Source organism: Oryx dammah, unplaced genomic scaffold, assembly GCF_014754425.2.
Source record: "Oryx dammah isolate SB20612 unplaced genomic scaffold, SCBI_Odam_1.1 HiC_scaffold_24, whole genome shotgun sequence".
Lineage (NCBI taxonomy): Eukaryota > Metazoa > Chordata > Mammalia > Artiodactyla > Bovidae > Oryx > Oryx dammah.
Genome location: NW_024070208.1, coordinates 75,923,288 through 75,945,778, shown reverse-complemented (window position 1 = coordinate 75,945,778; position 22,491 = coordinate 75,923,288). Strand labels below are relative to the sequence as shown.

The window sequence follows — 22,491 nt, the reverse complement described above, 5'->3', positions numbered from 1 at the left end:
GGTGACCATGAGCAGTTTTAACCTGGTCAACCAAGTGACCACTTGACTCAGCAAGTGAGCTGTTGGTGGCTCCATTAGGAGCAGAGCCACTGAGGGTGGGAGAGACCCTAGACTCAAGAGAGAATGCAGGGAAGCTATTGCAGAGGAGTCTAGTAGATGGTAAGCAAGTTTCAAGAAGCAAGTTTGAAAAAGAAGGGAGAAGAGAGAGGAACACAAGCTCAGGAAAAATGTTTGCTTTTCTCTTTTTTTTTTAGCCACACCTTTCAGCATGTGGAATTTTAATTCTGCTGCTGCTGCTAAGTCGCTTCAGTTGTGTCTGACTCTGTGTGACCCCGTAGACAGCAGCCCACCAGGCTCCCCCGTCCCTGGGATTCTCTAGGCAAGAACACTGGAGTGGGTTGCCATTTCCTTCTCCAATGCGTGAAAGTGAAGTTGCTCAGTCGTGTCCAACCTTTTGCGACCCCATAGACTGCAGCCTACCAGGTTCCTCCATCCATGGGATTTTCCAGGCAAGAGTAGTGGAGTGGGGTGCCATTGCCTTCTACCAAGGATCAAACCCATGCCCACTGCATCGGAAGCATGGAATCCTAACCCCTGGACTACCAGGGAATTCTATTTTCTCTATTTTCATTTTTTAAACCAAGATTCTTGAGAAAATAAATCAGTCCACACAGTGAAGGAGAAGAAATTGGAGCGAGTGGGAACGGTGAGGTGGTCCCTGCCTGGATGGAGGAGGGGGTCTCCAGCATGCATGTTGCCCCCTCTTCATTTAGCCCCCTCACTGAGATGAGACCTCTTTCACGTCGAGCCGGCAGTTGCTGGGGCTTGGTGATAACTTTAGTTTTTATACCACATTTCCCTTGAGTAATTCAAATTACAGGCAATATGCTATCTCACTTATATATCTGGCATTTATGTAAAAGAATGAAGATCCTCATTTTTCATTTGAGCACATTGAAATCCAAAGCAGCTAAGGGATTATAGAACAAAACCAAAATTTAAATCTACATCTTCTTACTTTTTTACTGATAGAAAAAAAAGTACTGGCTTTTTACTGACTATGCTATCTCCAACATTTTCTTAAAGCAAAATGGGGAAGACAGTTGCACACAAAAAAAAATCTTCTGAATTCACTTGGGTCTGGATTTTTTTTCCCTATTCATCTTGTAACAAGAACCAAGCGTCTAGTTGACATGGAACTCTAATATAATTTCATTTGAAGTAGAGAAAAAAAAAAAACCTGCATTTTTGATCATAATAAACCTATTTCTGTGACTCAGTAAATTCCCTGGTGGAAACAACTGTGTCCTGGTTGAATAACGCAAGACAGATAAAAAGTGAGAGAGGTGTTTGGGACCTAGAGGAAAAAATGCACAAAAGCAAAGTCTGTTCATTACTGCTGTCTCAAGGAACCCTCTCATTCCATTAATAGGATTTTAAGGGACAATAATATTAATATAAGGAAAACATCCATTCAGCATAATTTGGTTTTCTAGCTTTTTAATAGTTTTCTTTCTGTTAGTAAGTTGCTAACATTTCCTGCGAGCTTAGTCTTGTTGGAAATAGTACCTCTATTACTGCACAAAGAACTTTCTGCAGGATGTTTAAAGCCTTTAAGTTCTTAGGTTCAGAGGAAGTTCTTTCAAGAGCATGAAAGTGAATGAAATGTCCACCGTGCAGCTTAGGGATATCATTGCTGTTGTTCAGTCACTAAGTCGAGTCTGACTCTGTGAGCCCATGGACTGCAGCAAGCCAGGCTCCTTTGTCCTTCACTATCTCCTGGAGTTAGCTCAAACCCACGTCCATTGAGTCAGTGATGCCTCCAACCATCTCACGCTCAGCCGCCCCCTTCTTTTTGCTTCAGTCTTCATCAGGGTCTTTTCCAATGAGCAGGCGCTTCACATCAGGTGGCCAAAGATTTGGAGCTTCAGCATCAGTCCTTCCAGTATATATTCAGGGTTAATTTTCTTTATGATTGACTGATTGAGACATTAATAAAAAAAACCAACATGTTTGATCAATACTGCCGATAGAGCATCTGCAGTTTGGGTTATAAAATCACAAAAACAAAATAGCCAGAGAAACTTCCTTGAAGACTAGTAGTTTGTGCTTTAGGAAGAGTCTCCATTCTGAATTACTGAGTCATGTATCAATCCAGAAAAGCCAGCAAAAGCTGTCATGGAAAGAAGCAAAGAGAATTCCTCTTTGATTTACTCAGGTGTCACAGAGGAGCCTTCCTCCAAACTGAGCAAAATCTGGTCCTTGTTCATATCTGGAAGAGCCACAAAATACTCTTCAGTTACGTTAACCCTCAGATCTATGCACATTTTTCGAGCCAGCATGAACTAGATTTTCAAATGAGAAGCTTCCCCAACCCTGAATGCTTTTAAAATTGTTTTCTTTTAGAAAATCACACCAAAAGTTAGAAAAAAATTTATTTAATGTAATCCTTCAATTCAGTTATTTGTTGCTGCATTCAGACAGGCAATGAAACCGAATAATGCTTGAATATTTTAACAGAAGAAAGCCCAGGCTGAAATACGGAAGATTTAAGCGATGAGGCAGAACAGGGTATGTGTTATGCAGACCAATTACTCCCAACTCTCTTGAGAAGCGCAAGTAAAGGAAAAAGGCTTTCAGCCGCCCAATGTGCAATGATATCTCAGCAAGACAGATGCCGAGCCATAGAATAGCGCTGAGCTGAGATGATTTATATATTTTTTTAAAGCTCAAGGTTTAAAATTTTTTTCCTTTGATTCTAATTTCCTTTCTGCAAAATGTCTTTTTTTTTTTTTTTCAAATCATGTGAGTCTGTTGCAAAGCTATCGTGTAGTCTGTCTGCTCCAGCCAGACTTCATGCTCAGTTGAAACCATTATAACCTCCTTCCTTTGGACTGTTCTTTACATTAGGTTTTTCAATATAGAGGAAAAAAAAAATCCTGGGATTCTTTGTGCTATGTTTCTTCCGTTCAAGAATCATAATCTTTGAAATAATTTTTAAGTGGAAATTTACAATTGCAAACACTGTATGTTGAGGTCTTTTATGATATAGTATAATGATCTTAGATTATTACCCAGGATATCCAACATAATCCATATTATTCACTCATTTGCGTCAAGGTAAATTTAATCTTGGAAAATCTGTGCTTACATGCAGAAGGGGAAAGAAGTTGGATAAAAGCTAGAATACCATTTTATCACATATTAAAAAACTTTACAGTGGCTTCAAAATACTATGAAACACATCCCTTTATCCTGGCTGCCTCATCCCCCTCCACTGCCCATTCCTTCCACATACGTATACCCTCTAAACCTGTCTTATGCTTTCTTCTTCTTTTTATTTTTTTGTAGCTCAGTCCTGATCATGGGCTAGGGAAAAAGAAATGGTCAAGGTAATGGAGGTTAATAGCAGTGAAGTAAGAATTAAATGATTGTGCTAAAATGCATTATCTGGTCTTAAAAAAAAAAAACTTTTTACTTGACTGTAATATACTTATGCACGCACATGTGCTAAGTCACTTCATTCATGTCCAACTCTTGGCGAGCCTGTGGACCGTAGCCTACCAGACCCCTTTATCCATGGGATGCTTCGGGCAAGAATACAAGAGTGGGTTGCCATGCCCTCCTTCAAGGGATCACCCTAACCCCACCAGGGTTCGAACCCTTGTCTCCAGCATCTCCTGCACTTGGAGGTGGGTTCTTTACCACTAGTGCCACCTGAGAAGCGAAGCAGGCATTTTGCTGAATTTTTACAAAGTGAAGCCTCCCAGCACCCAGTTCATGAAATATTGACTGTATCTTCGAAGCCCCTCCCTGTAACCAATCCAGTCACCAAGCTTCTCCCTCACCTCAGGATCAACGCTCTCCGGGTACCGAGCAGACAGACCGGGGCTGCCTGGTGTTTACATTCATGGGATCATTCAGTATGTACTTGTTTGTTTTATCTGGCTTCCTTCGCTCAGCGTTGTGCTGCGAAATCCATCCTGGTTTTGTGCTTGGATGTTGTCCATTGGCTCAGATGTTTCAGGGGATCACCACTGGCTCCTCTCTTCAGGGGCTGATGGGTACATGTGAGTGTAAGCTTGGGACTCTTATAGACGACACTGCTGTGGGTTTGGGAGGGTGTAGCTGTGCTGGGCGTGCACACAGGTCTGGGAGGTGTACGCCCAGGAGAGGATTTGCCAGGCTGCCAGGTGGCCGTCTCTTCATCCTTGTTGATGCTGCTTACCTGGAAACAAGAGAAGGAGCACGTGGTCCCTGGAGCTCAGAAAGAGGCCCCTTCTCGCGGTAGAAGATTCTCATTAGTGCCTCAGCATGAAAACAGACATGCCCACCATTCCAGCAGCTGCTCGCCTTTCTCTTATTATTTTTTTTAAATTTATTTATTTGTCTGCACCGGATCTTAGGTGCAGCACGTGGGATCTTTTCAGCTGTGGCGTGTGGGATCCAATTTCCTAACCAGGGATCGAACCTGGGCCCCCTGCACTGGGAGCAGAGGGTCTTAGCCACTGGACTGCCAGGGAAGTCCCTCCTTCTCTGTTTTAATTGCCCCTTTAGGCACATCAATGGGGCAGCAAGGCCTGATAGGCCAAAGGACAGCTTGCAGGATCCTGAAGAGCCTTCTGAGTCATCAAAAGACTTTCTCACCTGCTTTTTTTCAGTGTTACAGTGCAATGATCAACTCATGCTGAGTTCAAACCCACTTAGTCACAAACAGTTGTTCTATTTCCACTCTCTAGAAGGTGCTGTAAAAGTAAATTAAAGTGGAATCTTACCCTTAAGGAGCTTACAAGCTTTGGGAGTATAAATAACTCTAATACAAGTTAGAATGAGATGAGATGCATTTTAAAAACATAGGCATGGGATTATTTTTTAATACTGGTAACCTACGTGTATTAAACATTGTATCCTAGGATATTTGATTAAATGTTGCAAAATACTACATGTAAATTTATTCTAAACCTTCCTCTGTTCATCAGTGGCAGACATACGTTCAGGTTAAACGCCACAGTCTAATTTTATTCTCTTCTGTAAATCCAGGGACACCTGTATTTCACACCAACAAATTTATTCAAGTAGTAAATTTTCTGCTTATTTCTCCGTTCTTCAGACTATACCTAAAATCCTTCTTTTTCATTTCCCAGTTATCCTCTGGAGAGTTCAGTTCCACCATCTGATCTGTGTAATGATTTATTCAACAAATGACTGTTTAGCTTCCTTTGTGTCAACTATTGTGGCCGACCCCAAATACAGAATAATGGAAAATCCCCATGCGATCCTTGTCCTCCAAGAGTTTCCAGTCTCAGGAAGGACAGAGAGAGCGTTCAAGTCAGACACCCTAAGTTCAAATGATGCTCCATGTAGTGGTTTTCATGGTGTCCCCCGCAAACTGATGTCCACCAGGAGCCTCAGAAGGGGACCTTATTGGGAAATGAGATTTTTGCAGGTGTAATCAGTTAAGATCATCCTAGTTTAAGGTGAACCCTGATTTCAGTGGTCGATGTCTTCATAAGAGAGAAGAGAGGGAGATTCCGGTAGAGAGACAGGGAATCACACAGGCCAAGCAGGACAGGGGGAGAGGCTGAAGTGATGCAGCTTCAGGCCAGGAAACACTGGGGTCAGCGGAGAAGCTGAGCATGAAGGAAGAGGGCTTCCCCGGCATCTTCAGCGAGGGCATGGCCTTGCTGCTCCCCTGACTCGGGACTTCCAGCCTACAGAGCGCAGAGAGGATCAATTTTTGTTGTTTTATGCAATTTGACAACTTGTTACCACAGTCCTAGGAACCTGGAACAGTGTGTGTTAGGTTGAAGCATAAGAAATCACTGATTTCGCCGTTTGCCTTGCCCTACACCAACACGACGACTCCATGTGGTCCCACCCGGTGTGTCCTGGGCTTGTGAGGGGAAAACCTTGGTGACGAGAGAAAGCTCCTTGGGGAATTGCTGATGGAGCTGAAATTAGAAAAGCAAGTTAGAAGTTTATGCAACAAGAGAGAAAAGGGAGGAGAGGAGCTCCCAGGGTGACGGAGGCTCTGGGTCAGAGGCCAGGACACTTTGGAGGAGCTGAGAGAGGCAGGCGTGAGCGGAATATGGTGTGGGCCGGGGCCAGGTGAGGGCTGGGCAGGTGAGGACAGGTAAGGACAGGTCACAGCAAGTCGGCTGCTGAAGCCTAAAGGCTGACAGTTTTGTCTGAGAGCAGTGGACCAACGCCGAAGGGTTTAAGCCAGAAAAGGAGAAGATGACTGTGACCGCAGGTGTGGGATGGATTTGAAGGAGCTGAGCCGCACGGGGTGCCTGGGGGAGCATGGGCGGGAGCCAGGGGGTGCCTCTGACCAGGGGATCACCAGTGGGGATCCGGAGAATGGGCCAGCTGAAAGGTGTTTATGAAAAGAGCTCCATGTTTTTGTTCTGATGGCATATCCTGTTTAATATACCATCTGCCCTTGTGTCTCTTTGAAGACATTTAATTCTCATAAAAGATGCATCCCAGTCCCGGCAGGCCTACAGCTCCAGTGTTGACTAATGTGATCACGTGTAGCAATTCTGTCGCCAAGAAGTCTCTAGAAGGAAAAGCGGCACCTGCTTTTTTGTTCCCCTAGTTTCTCCCTTTGTTCCTCACCTTGTGTTCACAACACTTTGTGTATGACTCAGCTGGAAGGGCTATTATATTTTATTGTCATTATCTATTTCTATAACTGTCCGTTATCATGCGGGCTCCGTGAGAGCACATACTGTATCTTAGTTATCTTTCTGTCTCCAGAGCTTAGCATGGAACCTGGCCTATGGGATTTGATTTGTAAGTGACTGCATTGATGTGTAAATAAATGAGTCAGCAGTCGCATGAATTGAACACTTTATTTCTGCTCTGTCTTCTCAGCCTGTCTTTGGCCCTTTATAATTGCTTTCCTCTCTGGTCTGAGTTAACATATTAGCTGTCTTTCTTTTCCCCTGGGTGCTCTACTTACCACTACAGATATTTTTCTATGAATTGTGCCAATAAACTTTTGGAAAACACGTCTCTTGCTCATGCATCTCTGTTTATATATGGAGCCATTTTTTCTGATTGCCTGCATCTCCCAGAAATGCTCGCAGGGTTTGTTCTGCACCTTTGGGAGCTCATTCTTCATCACTGTTGTTGTCATAACTGTCAGATTACTGAGAGCGCACTGTGCTCAGTGTCCCAATCAGGGAGGGAGAAGGCAGTGAACAATGGTGGCCTCTTCCCTAAATGATCCACCGCCAAAGACAGAGAGTCAAAGATGTCTCACAAAGCTATAGAGGATATACAAATGGGTAAGGCAAATATTCATATTATATAAAACCAAAATGCAGGAGTAGTTCCTTTAGTGGTTATTCAATCAATAAGTCATGTCCAACTCTTTGCAACCCTGTGGGTTGCAGCACACCAGGCTTCCCTGTCCTTCACTATCTCCCAGAGTTTGCTTATACTCATGTCCATTGAGTCAGTGATGCCATCCAACCATCTCCTCTGCTGCCCGCTTCTCCTCTTGCCCGCAATCCTTCCCAGCATCAGGGTCTTTCCCAGTGAGTTGGCCCTTCACATCAGGTGCCTCAGGTATTGGAGCTTCAGCTTCAGCATCAGTCCTTCCAGTGAATGTTCAGGGTTGATTTCCTTTAGGATTGATTGGTTTGACTCCTTGCTGTCCAAGGGACTCTTGGAGAAAAAAAGGGCAAGTTTCCCAAACTAGGAATCAGGACATAGAATCTCCCTATGGGCTCACAGGCAGCTGGGCAACTGAGCCGTATATGGCGTTGGACTTGGGATGTTGCCTCGTAATGCTCGTGGTCTCTCTGGCCGGTTTGGTTATCCCTGCACGGTAGGAAGGAGGAGCTGCCACCTCCGTTGTCTTTACAAAGGCTTCCTTGGCCTCTCCCGTTCATCTTTCCACAAACCCAGAACAGACTGTCACTAGAAAGTAAAAGCATATACCCCACGAGGGATAAGAAGTAGCTTTTGAAACTTACTTCCCTAGCCCCACCAAGAAAGACTGCCTGAATTAAAGTACTTTTTGACCTCTCAGCTCAGCATGTGTAATGTAAATCCTCATTTTCCGCGAAACCTAATCTGTAGAAATATAAAAACAAACTAATAGAAGTAAAAATAAACAAATAATAAAACGATTTGCTTGTTAATCCCCAGATAGCTCATGGCATGTAACTGAATAATTCCCAAGCATCTTTATAACGGCATAGAAAACTCTGGCTCTATGTACCGAATGTGTTGTTTCCATTTTGAGTTTTTCTTTCACTAATCTGCTAAACTAAAAATGATCAATTTCCTTGACATTTTCCCTCTTTCAAACATTACCCCTTGAGATTTTCATTTCAATTTTTTAAAAATTCTTTTGATTTCTAGTTCCAGCACACATATTTATAAAACGTTTTGCTGTTTAAATGTTAGTGAAAATGTCAGTCAACAATTAAAAAAATCATGTTTGGTATGGAAAAAGGGATTATGTTTCAGGGTAAAATAAAAATTTTTTCTTCTAATTTTATTTTTTCTGGTTTAGTTTTGGTTCGGTTTTTGTTTTCTGTGCTCAGACTTTGAATACTTGGTGGGGCTTTACTGCCACCTGCTGTTTCTTCATGTAATAACTCATTGTTCCTTTGATTCAAATGTTCGGATAGACTGTTACACATAGAGTTCCCCCTTTCCTCTTATTTTTTCCTTAGTTAAAGCAAAGTGAAGCAAACGCAGATACCAAGGAAAAGCTCCCTTTGCGACTTCGCATCTTTGAAAAATTTCCGAACAGACCGCAAATGGTGAAGATCTCAAAGCTTCCTTCAGATTTTACAGTTCCTAAAATCAGGTATTAAAGTATTTCCTTACTTGTCTATCTCAAATACTCTGTAAAACATTCATCTTAAGTCTGATTCATCCCTTTCAAACTTGTGTGGGCGCGGCTTCTAAGTTATTATCCATGTTACTACTCTGTCTTCCTCTCTTAAAAATCATTGATCCCTTTAAACAACACACCGAGAGCAGAGTCACCTGTGTTAGCCCAGGCAGGAAGACTGCCAACCAACCCCTGCTTCTGCCTGAGACTGCTCCTTGGGAATTTGGCATCCCAGGGAACTGGTGCAGGTGATCCAACTTGCAAAGATGGTACGTAGGCAGACACTGGCCTCTGACCCTCAACCATGTCAGGATAAACTTGCCTCTGAGACCCTTCTGAGTTCAACTAAATGGAGAAATGACCACCGGCCAGGTTTCTGGATGACTGTGACAGCATTTGTTTAGAATGCCATGTCTGGGTACAATATACTTTGTCTCCTGGTTTTTTTAAAAGAGGAACCATGGCATTTTATACTCATACTAATATGATTTTGTACCACCTTTGCCGTCAGGTTAAACACTTACACTGCAGATGCTTTAAAAAGCTTATTTTTAATGTTTAAAGGAAAGTCTTCCAGTTCTAGCTCAAAAATTAAAAATATAACTAGAATAATGTCAGATATGACATTTTTATGTAACTACTTTTACAAACAATTCTATGGGAAGGTTATAAAAGTATGAGACTGAAGGTCATGCCATAAATTTAAAATTTAAATCAAAATATATTTGCACTTCTGATTTAAAAAAAAAAATTTAAACCTGAAAATACAAAGTATATAAAAGAGTCATAAATTAGACTCAAGATTAGTAGTTACTTGAAAAGATGTTATTTGAATCCTCCCCATGCTTTGGAGATTAGATGAAGTTTCATTTGAGTTATTTTGAGTCCTTAAGTGTAAAATTATCTCTCAAGGATTCTTACGATACGTGGAAATTCAGAGATGAACTAAGATCTTATTACCACAATAAGATTCAAAAGATACCATTAATTACTGAATATTGTTGCATAAAAATAATTTTAGGGACATGACTTTTTAAAACAGGAATGACTGAAGATGCAGGAATTTTTCTCTAAATTTAACATTTTGCAAGTAATATTTTCAATTAAATCTAAACACCTCTTGGTCTTATTTTCTATGCACGTGTCTATGAACATGTCTTATTTTCTATGAACTTTTGTCACGTCTTTAACTTAGCTCAGGCAAATGCATGCTTGCAGAATGCCATCCCAGCCCTTGCTCCACGTCGTTAATAATGCTTGATGTGCGTGTGCTTCTTTTGCAAAGGGAAAGTTTCATGAAGCAGTTTATTGATCGTCAGCAACAGGACACCTGCTGCCTCTTACGAAGCCTCCCGTCCACGTCTTCTTCATCCTGCGATCACTCCAAACGGTCTGCGATTGAGGACAACAAATACATTGACCAAAAGGTAAGAACCACTGTCTCAAACAACCAGGTTTTTCCTTAAGCCTTTGTTAGAGGAAAGGGCTTCCCAGGTGGCTCAGTGGTAAAGAATCTGCCTGTCAAGGCAGGGGATGTAAGGGACACCAGTTCGCTCCCTGAGTCGGGAAGGTATTCTGGAGGAAGAAATGGCAACCCACTCCAGTATTCTTGCCTAGTAAATTCCATGGACAAAGGAGCCTGGCGGGCTACAGTCTAGGAGGTTGCAAAGAGTCCGAGGCAACTGAGCAAAGGAGGGATGGGGGTGTGTTAGAGAAAAGAACCCTGGCACATAACTGGGTCCTGAAATCCTAATGTCTCAGGAGAATAATGAAGAAAATAATTTTAGCTTTTGAAGAGATCATTAAACCTAACATTTGTAAATTTGGAAATTTAAAATTCGCATTTCTACAAGTCAGCTTTTGAGCCAGGACGTGTGACAGCTGGATGACTTCCGGTAGGTTGACAGTCTCCCCAAACCTGCAGGTTTTCATGTGCAGAAGGAAGGGCTCCGAGCTCTCAAGTTCAGCCCAGGTTTAACGGTGGCCTGTACACTGCTTTCTGCAAGAGACCATACTTATTCCAGTTATTATACCAAGGAGACTGACTAGAGCAAGCATCTCTAAAATTAGTCCCAATAACCACCATTTATTGAGTTTACTAAGGCCTGTGGCAGGTATGATCTCTAGGCACATTATCTTATTCATGTTCTGATTTACCTATGTCTTTATCATTTGGGTTTCCCTGGTGGATCAGATGGTAAAGAGTCTGCCTGCAATGCAGGAGAACTGGGTTCGATCGCTGGGTCAGGAAGATCCCCTGGAGAAGGGAATGGCAACCCACTCCAGTATTCTTGCCTGGAGAATCCCATGGCCAGAGAAGCCTGGTGGACTATGGTCCATGGGATTGCAAAGAGTTGGACACGACTGAGTGACTTTCATTTATCATTTGAAAAGTAGATAGGAAATTGTTTCCCAAATTCCACAGTTAAAAAATGAAAGATGGATCACAGAGTTTGTGAAAGAGATTACACATTAGAGTTTGTTTGCGAAAGCATCTAATTCAATTGCACGTATTTCTCTTTTGGAACTCCTAGCTTCTCTTTTAACCCTTTAAATTGTTGCTGCCGTTTTTCTGCGGCTTACCATCAAATAGAGTAAGTCCTCTACATACAAACAAGTTCTGTTCCAAGAGTGCACTCAAAAGTCTGGTTTGTTCTTAAGCCAACAAAATTAGCCTTGGCACCCAACTATCACAGTCGGCTGTACTGTACTGTATTATAATAGCTTTATGACACTTTTCACACATAATAGATAAGAACCAAACACAAAAAATAAAGAAACACTTTTAATCTTACAGTACAGCACCTTTAAAATTACAGTAGTGCAGTACAGCAGCTGGCACACAGGCTGGCATCGAGGGGGCAGGCAGGAAGAGCTCCTGACTGGAGGAGGGAGAGGGGTGGGAGACAGTAGAGCTGGAGGGTCGTCAGGGGTGGGAGATGGAGTGAGATGGGATGCGAGCTGCAGTGTCACTCATGCCCGATGCTGATGAAACGCGCGCTGGAATCTTCGATCGTTCTCACCTTGAAGGTTCATTTATAGGGGACTTACGGTTTATACTTCTCTATTATTATGTGGACACAAAATACCAATTCCTTCAGGCTCCAAGATTCTCTGTTTCTCCCCATTCTCCAAAGGTTACACTTGAGAGGATGCTTACTTATTCCTCTTCTCCTTTTCTCCCATCCCCTCCCAGAATGAAACGAGCTTCTGCCCTTTATCACTCTCCCAACTCCCCCATTCTCTGCTGTGATTTTATTCTCAATGATGATGACGATGGGGTTTCCCTGGTGGCTCAGACAGTAAAGAATCTGCCTGCAGTGCAGGAGACCTGGCTTCAATCCCTGGGTCAGGAAGATCCCCTGGAGAAGGGAATGGCAACCCACTCTGGTATTCTTGCCTGGAGAATCCCATGAACAGAGGAGCCTGGCTTGGCGGGCCGCAGTCCATGGGGTCAGCAAGAGTCGGACACGACTGAGCGACTCACACGCATGACGCCGATGTTGATTTATTTTGTAGTGTGTTTCTTCTCCAGGCTTCCCAGGTGGTGCTAGTGGTAAAGAACCTGCCTGCCAATACAGCAGACGAAAAGAGATACAGGTTCAATCCCTGGGTTGGGAAGATCCCCTGGAGGAGGGCATGGCAACCCACTCCAGTATTCTTGCCTGGAGAATCCATGGACAGAGGAGCCTGGCAGGCTGTATACACGGGCTTGCAAAGAGTTGGACATGACTGAAGTGACTTTGCACGCACATACACAAAGACTTATACTGTTTTTGCTAAGTCGCTTTAGTCGTGTCCGACTCTGTACAACCCCATAGACGGCAGCCCACCAGCTCCCCCGTCCCTGGGATTCTCCAGGCAAGAACACTGGAGTGGGGTGCCATTTCCTTCTCCAATGCATGAAAGTGAAAAGTGAAAGTGAAGTCACTCAGTTGTGTCCGACTCCTAGCAACCCCATGGACTGCAGCCCACCAGGCTCCCCTGTCCATGGGATTTTCCAGGCAAGAGTACTGGAGTAGGTTGCCATTGCCTTCTCCGTGTACTCTTTTCAAAAAGTTCTTATGAACTTTGTCATGTCTCTTTCCCCATAGTTATGTTTACTCAGTATTGTGTACATGGCATAGAAGCAGAAACATTTCTATGTTGATGGATAAGCCACTGAAAGGATAATGGCCTGGTTTCAGCCGATCGGTCTGAAATTGCACTTTACATACAAAAACACAGATTGCCTTATTTTCCGAATGTATTTTGGAAGTGGACTTTAAGCCAGAGAATGTGCTATGAAGCCCCAGTCTGGGCTGTGATTATGACCTGCCCTTTCCAGGAAGGATCCTGAGAGCTGATATCGTTAGATGCCCAACTTTCCAAATCCACAGCTTGCATGTTTTTAAATCCCTACTAATGATATCCATTGGAAATATCAACACAAAATTGAAATCTTATTCTCTGAAAATGTATTTTCTCTCTGCGAGGAAACATGATGTCTCTCACGTTTCCTGAACAGACTATTTTGAAATAGGTGAGAAAAAATAAAAGATCGACATGGGGGTAGGCTGGAGGGTGGGGGAGAAGGGACATCTGAAGGGAATTTGGAACATCTGTGAGCTCACCACCATCCCTGCCTCCCTGGGTGATCTCCACCTTGGGTTAGGTCGAGGAATTTCAGATGCCATCTCTGATCTGTTTAATGCCCTTATGTGTTTGTGGCTTCTTTTTATATTCTTGCTTAACTGTTACTTTTAACTATCTTACAAGTAAGAAAACAATTATAGCCTTATTCTATAACCTGAGTCCTCTCATAATGCCCTAATATATAATGAAGTAGCAAAGAGCCTGATCCTCGGGGGACCCAAGTCCCTCAGCTCTAAAGGGACTGGAACCTTTGGGAGACTGCAGGCGGTCCCCATCTAGAAGTTCGGTTGATTCAAACACACAGTACATGGTCTTATACATGGAAAACCATCAACAGTGCTTAAGTTGCCCTTCATCCCTCATTGGCCATATGTAGATAAACTACAGTTAGAACAATATCATTCCTCTTTTCACAGCCTTCAACATCTGGCAGGCGGCCTGTAGGGACCACAGTTCATCTGTTCAGCAGTAGCTAGCTATGCTATTGTGACAGTGGGGAAAAAAAAAGACTTCCCTGGGTGGCCACCCACTCTTAAAGCTCTGACTTTCCTTAGGCTTCTAGGAAAGCAAACTTAATTCTTTGAAGATTCACTGTTTCCAGCTTCCGCTCCTGGTGCTCCTCATAAATACTTAGGATCTGTCATCCTTGAGGGCTTTGGGCCAGGGAAACCCAATTCCGAAAATCCCACTTAATGAATTGCAGTGATAACAAATTAAGAGAAGTGTTTAGAAGTCAAGGAGAAAGTAGTCTTGAATCTGTATTTTTAGGGGTTTTTGTTTGTCTTTTGGCTGTGCTTTGCAGCTTCTATGATCTTAGTTCCCCTACCAGGGATCGAACCTGCGTCCTCTGCATTGGAAGCACAGAGTCTTAATCAGTGGAACACCAGGGAAGTCCTTGGTATCTGTTTTTTTTTTTTTTAATATGGCAAACCTTTTCCATTTTTCTTAAGAAACCTCTAAAAGCCACTTAAAAACAAAAATATATGAACACACAGCAAAATTCCTGAACAGAGCCTTTCTCAGCAAGTGCTTGTAAATTTCTATTACATTCCAGCTGCCTTTGAAAACGCCAGTCAAGGTCCAGTGGAGAGCAAGCCCCTTGGCTCTGTGTGAAGAAACTCCCCTGGGTTGTTTCCCCCAAAACAAGTAAGAAATTAGAAGAAAATGAGAGGCTGGCTTCTGGTGATTCTCATACAGTGAACCAAGGAGCAATAGAGTATTAATAAAACTTTTCTCCTAACAATTACCTGTCAGGAGAAACTTCTAACTCCCTCTGCACTAGAGCAGCTTACTTTTTCTTGCCAAAGAAGAACACTGAGTCCCCAGGAACCTAGAAATCACACATTTAGGGGAAGACCTGATAACAAAAGCCAGGAGGGGTGAGGGTGGGTGTGTGTTTGATTAGACAGTGCAAGAAAGCAAAAGCACATGTCAAGCAAGATTTTCCCAAGTAATTACCCTGGCTTTGAACAACTGTAAGAAATTCCCATGGCAACCTCACTTTGCAGAGACCATGTTTTTTAAAAATAGCCCTGTTTGATTACTTTTATCACATAGTTTTAAAATACCTGTCCTTCTCCATAAGCAATGAGCAAACAAAAATCTAACATCTTTAAAGCTGTTGTGTGGCTTAGTCAAATCCTAAAGGAAAAAGACATCAGTGTGGTCCCACTTTTCCCTTGGGGTGAATATCCTTCCGAACCCCATAGAAATGGGTTCCCAAGTGCCAGTCCCCACATCTCTTACCCTTCCCTTCCCCCTACACCCCCATGGGAATCTCCAAGGGGTTCCCTTTCTTCCTAATTAAAGGATAAACCTGCAGATCTTGAAGGATTCTTTCTCATTTGCAAGCAGTAGGAAATCAGGTAGCAGTTTTCTACTCATTTTTTGTCCCTATATTATTGAAATTCTAAGGAAATCAATCCTGAATATTCATTGGCAGGACTGATGCTGAAGCTCCAATATTTTGGCCACCTGATGGGAATAGCTAGTTAATTGGGAAAGACCCCAATGCTGGGAAAAGATTGAAGGCAGGAGAAGGGGACGACAGAGGATGAGATAATTAGATGGCATCACCAACTCAATGGACATAAATCTGAGCAAACTTCAGGAGATAGAGAAGGAGAGGGAAGCCTGGCATGGTGCAATCCATGGGGTCATAAAGAGTTGGACACAACTTAGTGACTGAACAACAACAAATTATTGAAACTAAACCCTCTAAGTAGAGTGTTTATTAGTAATAATAGCAACAAACTGAGACGTGAACTTGGCTTTCCGGGAGACCTGTTAGTAAGAGCAACCCACTCAGTGCTCAGAACTGAATCATCTCATCAAAGTCAAGGTCTCCACCATGGCTGGATCTGAGACACTGTCTCTGATAGAGCTCTCTGATCTTTCTGACCTTCAGCCTTGGCTGGGGCGCCTCTCCTGGGGTCAGAACCTCGTGTCTGAGGAACACGAGGGCACATCCCAGAGTCATATCAGCATGCGACAGACGGAGAGATGAGGGCTGTCCCAGTGGCTCTGCACTTCCCAGAACAGTCATTGGAACCCGTGTGATAAAGTCAGCGAGGATTTATTTCTCCAACAGCAGATAATGTCTGCTGTCTCTGCTAAACACATAGAAATGTCCATAATAAGCCTTCGTAATTAATAGCTAACACATGTACAAATGGGGAGGAAAGTGAAAAAAGTAATTACTGTATTTCATTTACCGTTTTCATTTCCATAAGTCTTCAAGGTTCACTTAGTCTTTCAACAGCATTTATGGAAGACCTGTTACTCATATGGCACTCCTATGGGCTATGGGAATTCAACAGTGAGTGGGATGCGAATCATGCCCTTGAACTATGCCCTTTAGAATCTTTTAGTCTAATGGGGAGAAACACGTGTGAATGGATGAAGGTATGCTGCTGCTGCTGCTAAGTCGCCTCAGTCATGTCCGACTCTGTGCGACCCCATAGACGGCAGCCCACCAGGCTCCCTCGTCCCTGGGATTCTCCAGGCAAGAACACTGGAGTGGGTTGCCGTTTCCTTCTCCAATGCATGCGTGCATGCTAAGTCGCCTCAGTCGTGTCCGACTCTGTGCGACCCCATAGACACAGGCTCCTCTGTCCACAGGGTTCTCTAGGCAAGAATACTGGAGTGGGCCGCAGTGTCCTTCTCCAGGATGAAGGTATATAATCCTTCCTACCAGAGAAGGAAGATTGGGCAATAGAAGAAGTAGGTGCTCCAGGCAGAAGGAAGTATTTGAAAAGATAATGGATAGTATATCTGCTGAATGTAACTGATAGTGAGAAGCGAAATAGAACCGTCATTAAGCCCAGGAATACTGATTATGTCATGTAGGTACCAACTCTTATCTAAAAAACAAGAGATCGTTGTTATTTTTAAGGTTTGTTACAAGAATTAAATAAGTATATGTTAAATGCTTAGCATCATACCTGGCATAGTATACGATACGCTTATCACATTGGAGAAGCAAAGTTACTTTAGGGAATTCCCTGGTGATCCATTGGTTAGAACTCAGTGCTTGCATTGCCAGGGCCCAGGTTCCATCCCTGGTTGGGGAACTAAGCTCTCACAAGCCACACAGAGTGGCCTAAAAAGAAAAAAAAGGAAAAAAGTTACTGTAATTAAACCATGCCATGAAGTCAGATTCAGCAAGTGCACTTAGTCATCAACCAAGAAAATTTACTTTTACTTAAATTAACCTTAAGAAGTAGCAATCAAGTTGAGCACAATATATTAGTAACTGATTTATTTTTCTCATTGTCCATGAATCTGATTGTTTTTAAGTCTGATTTTTGATGATATTTCATTTGCTACCTGCATTGCCTACCCAGTGCCTTTGCCTCTTGAGAAGTAAATTAAGTTGTTCTGGAAAGGTTTACTGTTCACAAAGACTGGTTGATTGCCATCCAGCATTTTATAATTTTCTACGTGATTACAGAGTGTTCAATGATTTGTTCCAGTAACTCCGCACATACTCGGCCTGATCTATAATTTCCATGGTGAACATTAACTCACTTTTTAAAAAAAAGAGAGAATAGCCTGTTTTCATCTTTCCTGCTTTTACTCTGAAAGAATTTTCTAAAATAATAGCTTAGCAACTCTGCAGTGCCATTCAAACCTCTCTCTGGGAGAAGACTGGGACAGAGCATGATGCTACCACTAACCAGGGGCCTTATCACAAAGATACAAAGTAGTGTGGTCCCGGGGAGGGAAGAAGCATGTTCATCAAACCCAATATGAAAACCCTGCCAGTTCTCTCTGTAGCATATGAAGGCTTTAGTAGATAATTGATTGCCCACGTATTCACGGTAATAATGGAAAGGAAACAAACAAACAAAAAAATGCACCAATTAGATGGAAACTTTTTTTTCCATTTTTACTGATCTTTGCAGTACGTTTTTGAACTCAAATTAAAATGCAGTTGCATTTGCATGCATATTTACTTGACAGTCATCTCTTGGGGACTTTTATATGCAGTGTGCTCAGTCCTCCTAGATCAAAAGCACATGTTCCTGCTTTCAGCTAACATGAGAGGAGGGATTCCCTATCACTGATTCTCTTTTTTGCTTAATTGTGTGATCCCTTTTGGTTTGGAATCATGTGTAATTTGTTTACAGTCGTTGTTGTCGCTAAGTCGTGTCAGACTCTTTTGCAACCCCGTGGACCATCGTCCACCTGTGTGTGCGTCAGTCAGCCAGTCGTGTCCGACTCCTTGAGACCCCGTGGACTGTGGTCCACTACACTCCCTTGTCCGTGGGATTTCTCTGGCAGGAATCCTGGAGTGGATTGCCATTTCCTTCTCAGGGGATCTTCCTGACCCATGATCAAACTTGCATCTCTTGCTTTGGCAGGCAGATTCTTTACCACTGAGCCACCTTGGAAGCCCTTCATGCATATTTATTTGGGATCAAATGTAAATCAGCCTAAGAGTCGGACACGACTGACTTCACTCATATATATAATAGCCATGAAATCATTTTGCTTTTACCTATATAATCTAAATCTACCCAGCATGTACTATGTTTTATTACTAGTTAGCGCTATATATTGTGCAAGCAGATGTGCTAAGTCACTTCAGTCGTGTTCAGCTCTTTTCGAACCTATAGACTATAGCCCACCAGGCTCCTCTATCCATGGAATTCTCCAGGCAAGAATGCTGGAGTGGGTTGCCATTTCCTTCTCCAAGGGATCTTCCCAACCCAGGGATCAAACCCAGGTTTCCAGCTTTGCCAGCTGAATTCTTTACCACTGAGCCACGGGGAAGCCCAGTTCTGTCTACATACAACTATGTGTATATTCTAACTTTCATGCCTGTTGTTTTCTTGAGATTCAGAATTTACATTATTGAAATAACTTAAGGTCAGAAATCTTGACCCATCATCTAAAACCTCCTTTTTACAAAAGTCGCATTTAAGACATTTTCAAACCTTCCTGACTTGCTAGTACAATGATATTCACCTTTATGTACATTGTAATAGGTCTGTTTTACCCTTGCTACCACTGACACTGGTCACCTTTAATTTTATTTTTTCCTTTCTAAACATAATGTCGCTTCTACAAAAAAGTTTATTTTATGGAAAGAAACATCTTGCCATGCACAGGATCTGTCATATGCACTTTGGGATTAATTTTCAGTTCACAGGTGCATGAAAAATTCAAGTACAGATAAATGAGATACCACCTTCAACGTGTATAATTTTAAGTAATTGCTTATTTCCAATTACTATATTTTATGTAGGAGACTTATTCAATAAAGTGGTTCATTACAATAATTATACTACACTTTTCCCGCAGAATGATATTCATCAAGGCTTGCTCAGTGGACCATGATTTGGGGCTAATGGATGTGTTTTTATAAATGCTTTCCCACTTAATATCAATCTGTCAACATTTTCAAAGTGAGAAAAGAAAACTAAGGCCTCTCAAACTTTTTCCCACTTAGCAACAGAAATGTACTGTTAACAACTCCAAAACAGAAAAGTTAGTTGAATGTTATAATATTTGTAGGTTTCTTTCTCAAATAAATATTAGTGGCTCCATGTTGAAGGTTACTGCAGTGAAAGATGGTTCTTCAGATGGAGCACCCCAGAGGAATCTAATATTCCCTGATAGGCTTGTGTTTACTTACAGTTGATTAAATAAATTGAATTAATGTTCCAGTTAGCTAAAAGTTGTGACGGATCCCTGATTTTAAAATTCAGTAAATGTGACTTATAAATCCTGTAAACCATCCTGACTCTAATGGGTTAGAAAGGTCATTGATCTCTTTTAATGCTTCATGGTTGTTATTCTGAAAGATCAATTATGCTTACATAGAACAAAAGAAGAATTTGGCTAGTTAAGATTTTGTATTAGGCGTTGGGACAAGTAAGAGCACGTTGTACGTGTAAACCAAATCTTTCAACTCAAGCAAACAATGTTTTATTACAGTAGAGCTTTCAAATTGCTTTTTAATTTTTCTCTTATTTAATACTGCTTTTTAAATACTTTTAAAATAATATGATACTTTGCATAGACATCATGGTATAGTAAAAAACTGTCCAATCCAGAACTGTAATCATTCTGCAATCTATTATCTGAGTAACCTTAGAGAACCTAACTTCTGTGAACCTCAGATCTCTCATCTGTTAAAAAAGAGAGAGAGAGAAAGAGAGATAATAATACCTACCTATGAGGAGTAATTTGAAGATTAAGTTTAAAATATGTAATATATACCTCACCATATGATCAAAGAGCCAAAGAAATGAATAAGGATTTAGTGGATTTGAAAATATTCAGTTTACCAGTTTCATGTTATGACCACTTATACAATCTTCATTCAGTGACTAAAGAATATACATTCTGATTCAAGAACATGTGAATGATTTACAGAACATGACCACTTACTACACTACGAAGGAATTCTGAAGAGAAACGAAATCAGTATGTTAGGCATCATTTGACCAACATATAATAAAGTTAGAAACTAAATAACGACTACAAATTTTAAAAAAAACACCCACACATTTAGAAATTTTAAAACCACTTTCAAATAACTGAGGGAATATGGAGAAAACCACAATAGGGAAAAAAAAAGCATCTAGAACTGAAAAATAATGCATGTTGTATATATCAAACTTGTGAGAATAACTAAAGGCATTTTTAGAGGAAAAATCGTGGCCTTGAATGCATATTTAGTAAAGGAATAAGTGCTGACATTAACCTTCCAAGTATTTAACTCAAGTGTTTAGAAAAGAATCAACCAGCAACACAGTAAGGCAGCAGGGGAGAAATAATAAAGCTAAAAGCAGACACTAATTGAACAGGAGGAAAAGAATCAATAAAAGTGTCAATAGAACTGTGTTCTTTAAAAAGACTAATAGAAGTGATAAATCTGCAAAATTCAACAAGAGAAAATTAAGGAGCCTTCTGGGAAAGTGACAGAGACATTGGCATAGTTTCCTAATCTCCTATAATTCCCACATGAAAATAAACAGAATGCCTATATAATACACCAAAAGTCTATAACAATATTTACAACAAACCAAGGTAAGCCACAAACTCTAGATAAAAGCAGGTTCAGGCAAACTGATAGCCACATATTTTGCCTGGTACCTTAGTCTGTTTGAGCTGCTATAACAGAATACCACAGACTGGGTGGCTTAAAAGGCAAAAATTTATTTCTCGCAGCCCTAGAGGCTGGGAAGTCCAAGATCAAGGTGTCGGCAAAGTCCGCGTTTGCTCCTTTTCCTGAGTCACAAGTGGTTGCTTTCTTGCTGTGTCTTCGCCTAGTAGAAGTGGGAAGGACATCTTTTCCTGGTCTCATAAGGACACTCATCCCCTCTTAGGCATCCCCTCTTAGGCGCCCTATCTTCAGGACCTAATCTAAACCTGATTGCCTTCCAAAGCCTTCTCTTCTAATAGCGTCACACTGGGGTGAGGACTTCAGCGTATGAATTTGGGAGGGAGACACAAACATTCAGTTAGTAACATGGGATAGGGAGGAAGCCAAGGTTAGTTACAGGCATCAAATGTTTTAGGGAACAGGCAGATACCCTCTTCCTTCCACACTGAAGGAAAACATCCAGGAGTGGGCTCAAAAATAACAAGAGTGGTCAAGGAGAAAGCAGACCCAGAAAAAGCTGGTGCTGGCAGGAGGGAGTGGGAACAACCAGGAAATCCCAGAAATAAAGCTGCCTCATTTGATCGCTATTTTACACACAGAAGAGGAAGCTCTGAAATTAGGAGAGAAATATTGAAATACAGGAAAACAAGTTTTGCCTGAAAATGAGCAACCAAAAACCATCAAAGTCAAGTTCCATACAAAAGTTGCAAGTAAAAGATTACAAGTTAAAAGTTACAAGTGTAAGATTATAAGGAAGAAAATGCTGTCCTGTGGACCAAGAAAGCTGCCATAAAGACACTCACAATGAGCTCAAACTGTGCTAACTATTGTAAAATAAGTGAAAAGATGTTACATATCACATAAGGTTAGGAGAGCAACCTAAGTAAGAATTAGAAAAATTCATACATAAGGTGCTAGGACTCAGGAAAGGACTGTAAATAAAAGCAATGAAGACTAAATTAGAAGGAGCAAAACCTGACTGCATACATCAGTTGATGCTATAAGAGAAAAAGAAAGTGAAGGAGTAGCAATTGTAAGAAATCAGGAAAGAAGGAAGAAAGAGATTGAAATGATTTAAAAGAAATGGGCAGACTGAAGAAAATAAAACATGTCCTACCTCTGTATCTTAGGAGTCCCGAAAGAGGACAGCCAAAGCAATAGAATAGAAGTACTCACGTTTTCTGAAATACACAAAGATTTGAAAGTATGTATTGAAAGCATACATCATTTATCCAAAAACATCAATCATGAATGACCAGAAATAAGACTTATTCCGGAAACATTACAGGATCTTAAAAAAAAAAAAAAAAGTCTAGCTCCAAATAAACAGGTGATTTAAAAAGAAAAGAACATTTAGATTCCCATCAGCAATGCTTTGTGT

At 41.5% G+C, this 22,491-nt stretch overlaps 1 protein-coding gene across 1 annotated transcript in view; it reads left to right on the top strand.

Annotated features, from left to right (window-relative positions):
• The window catches only part of NALCN (sodium leak channel, non-selective), a 297,953-nt gene that overhangs the window by 199,619 nt on the left and 75,843 nt on the right, over positions 1–22,491 (top strand). The window contains exons 16-17 of the mRNA XM_040267414.1: positions 8,694–8,830; positions 10,143–10,284. Coding sequence (XP_040123348.1) covers positions 8,694–8,830; positions 10,143–10,284 — 279 coding nt within the window. The remainder of the gene's footprint in view (positions 1–8,693; positions 8,831–10,142; positions 10,285–22,491) is intronic.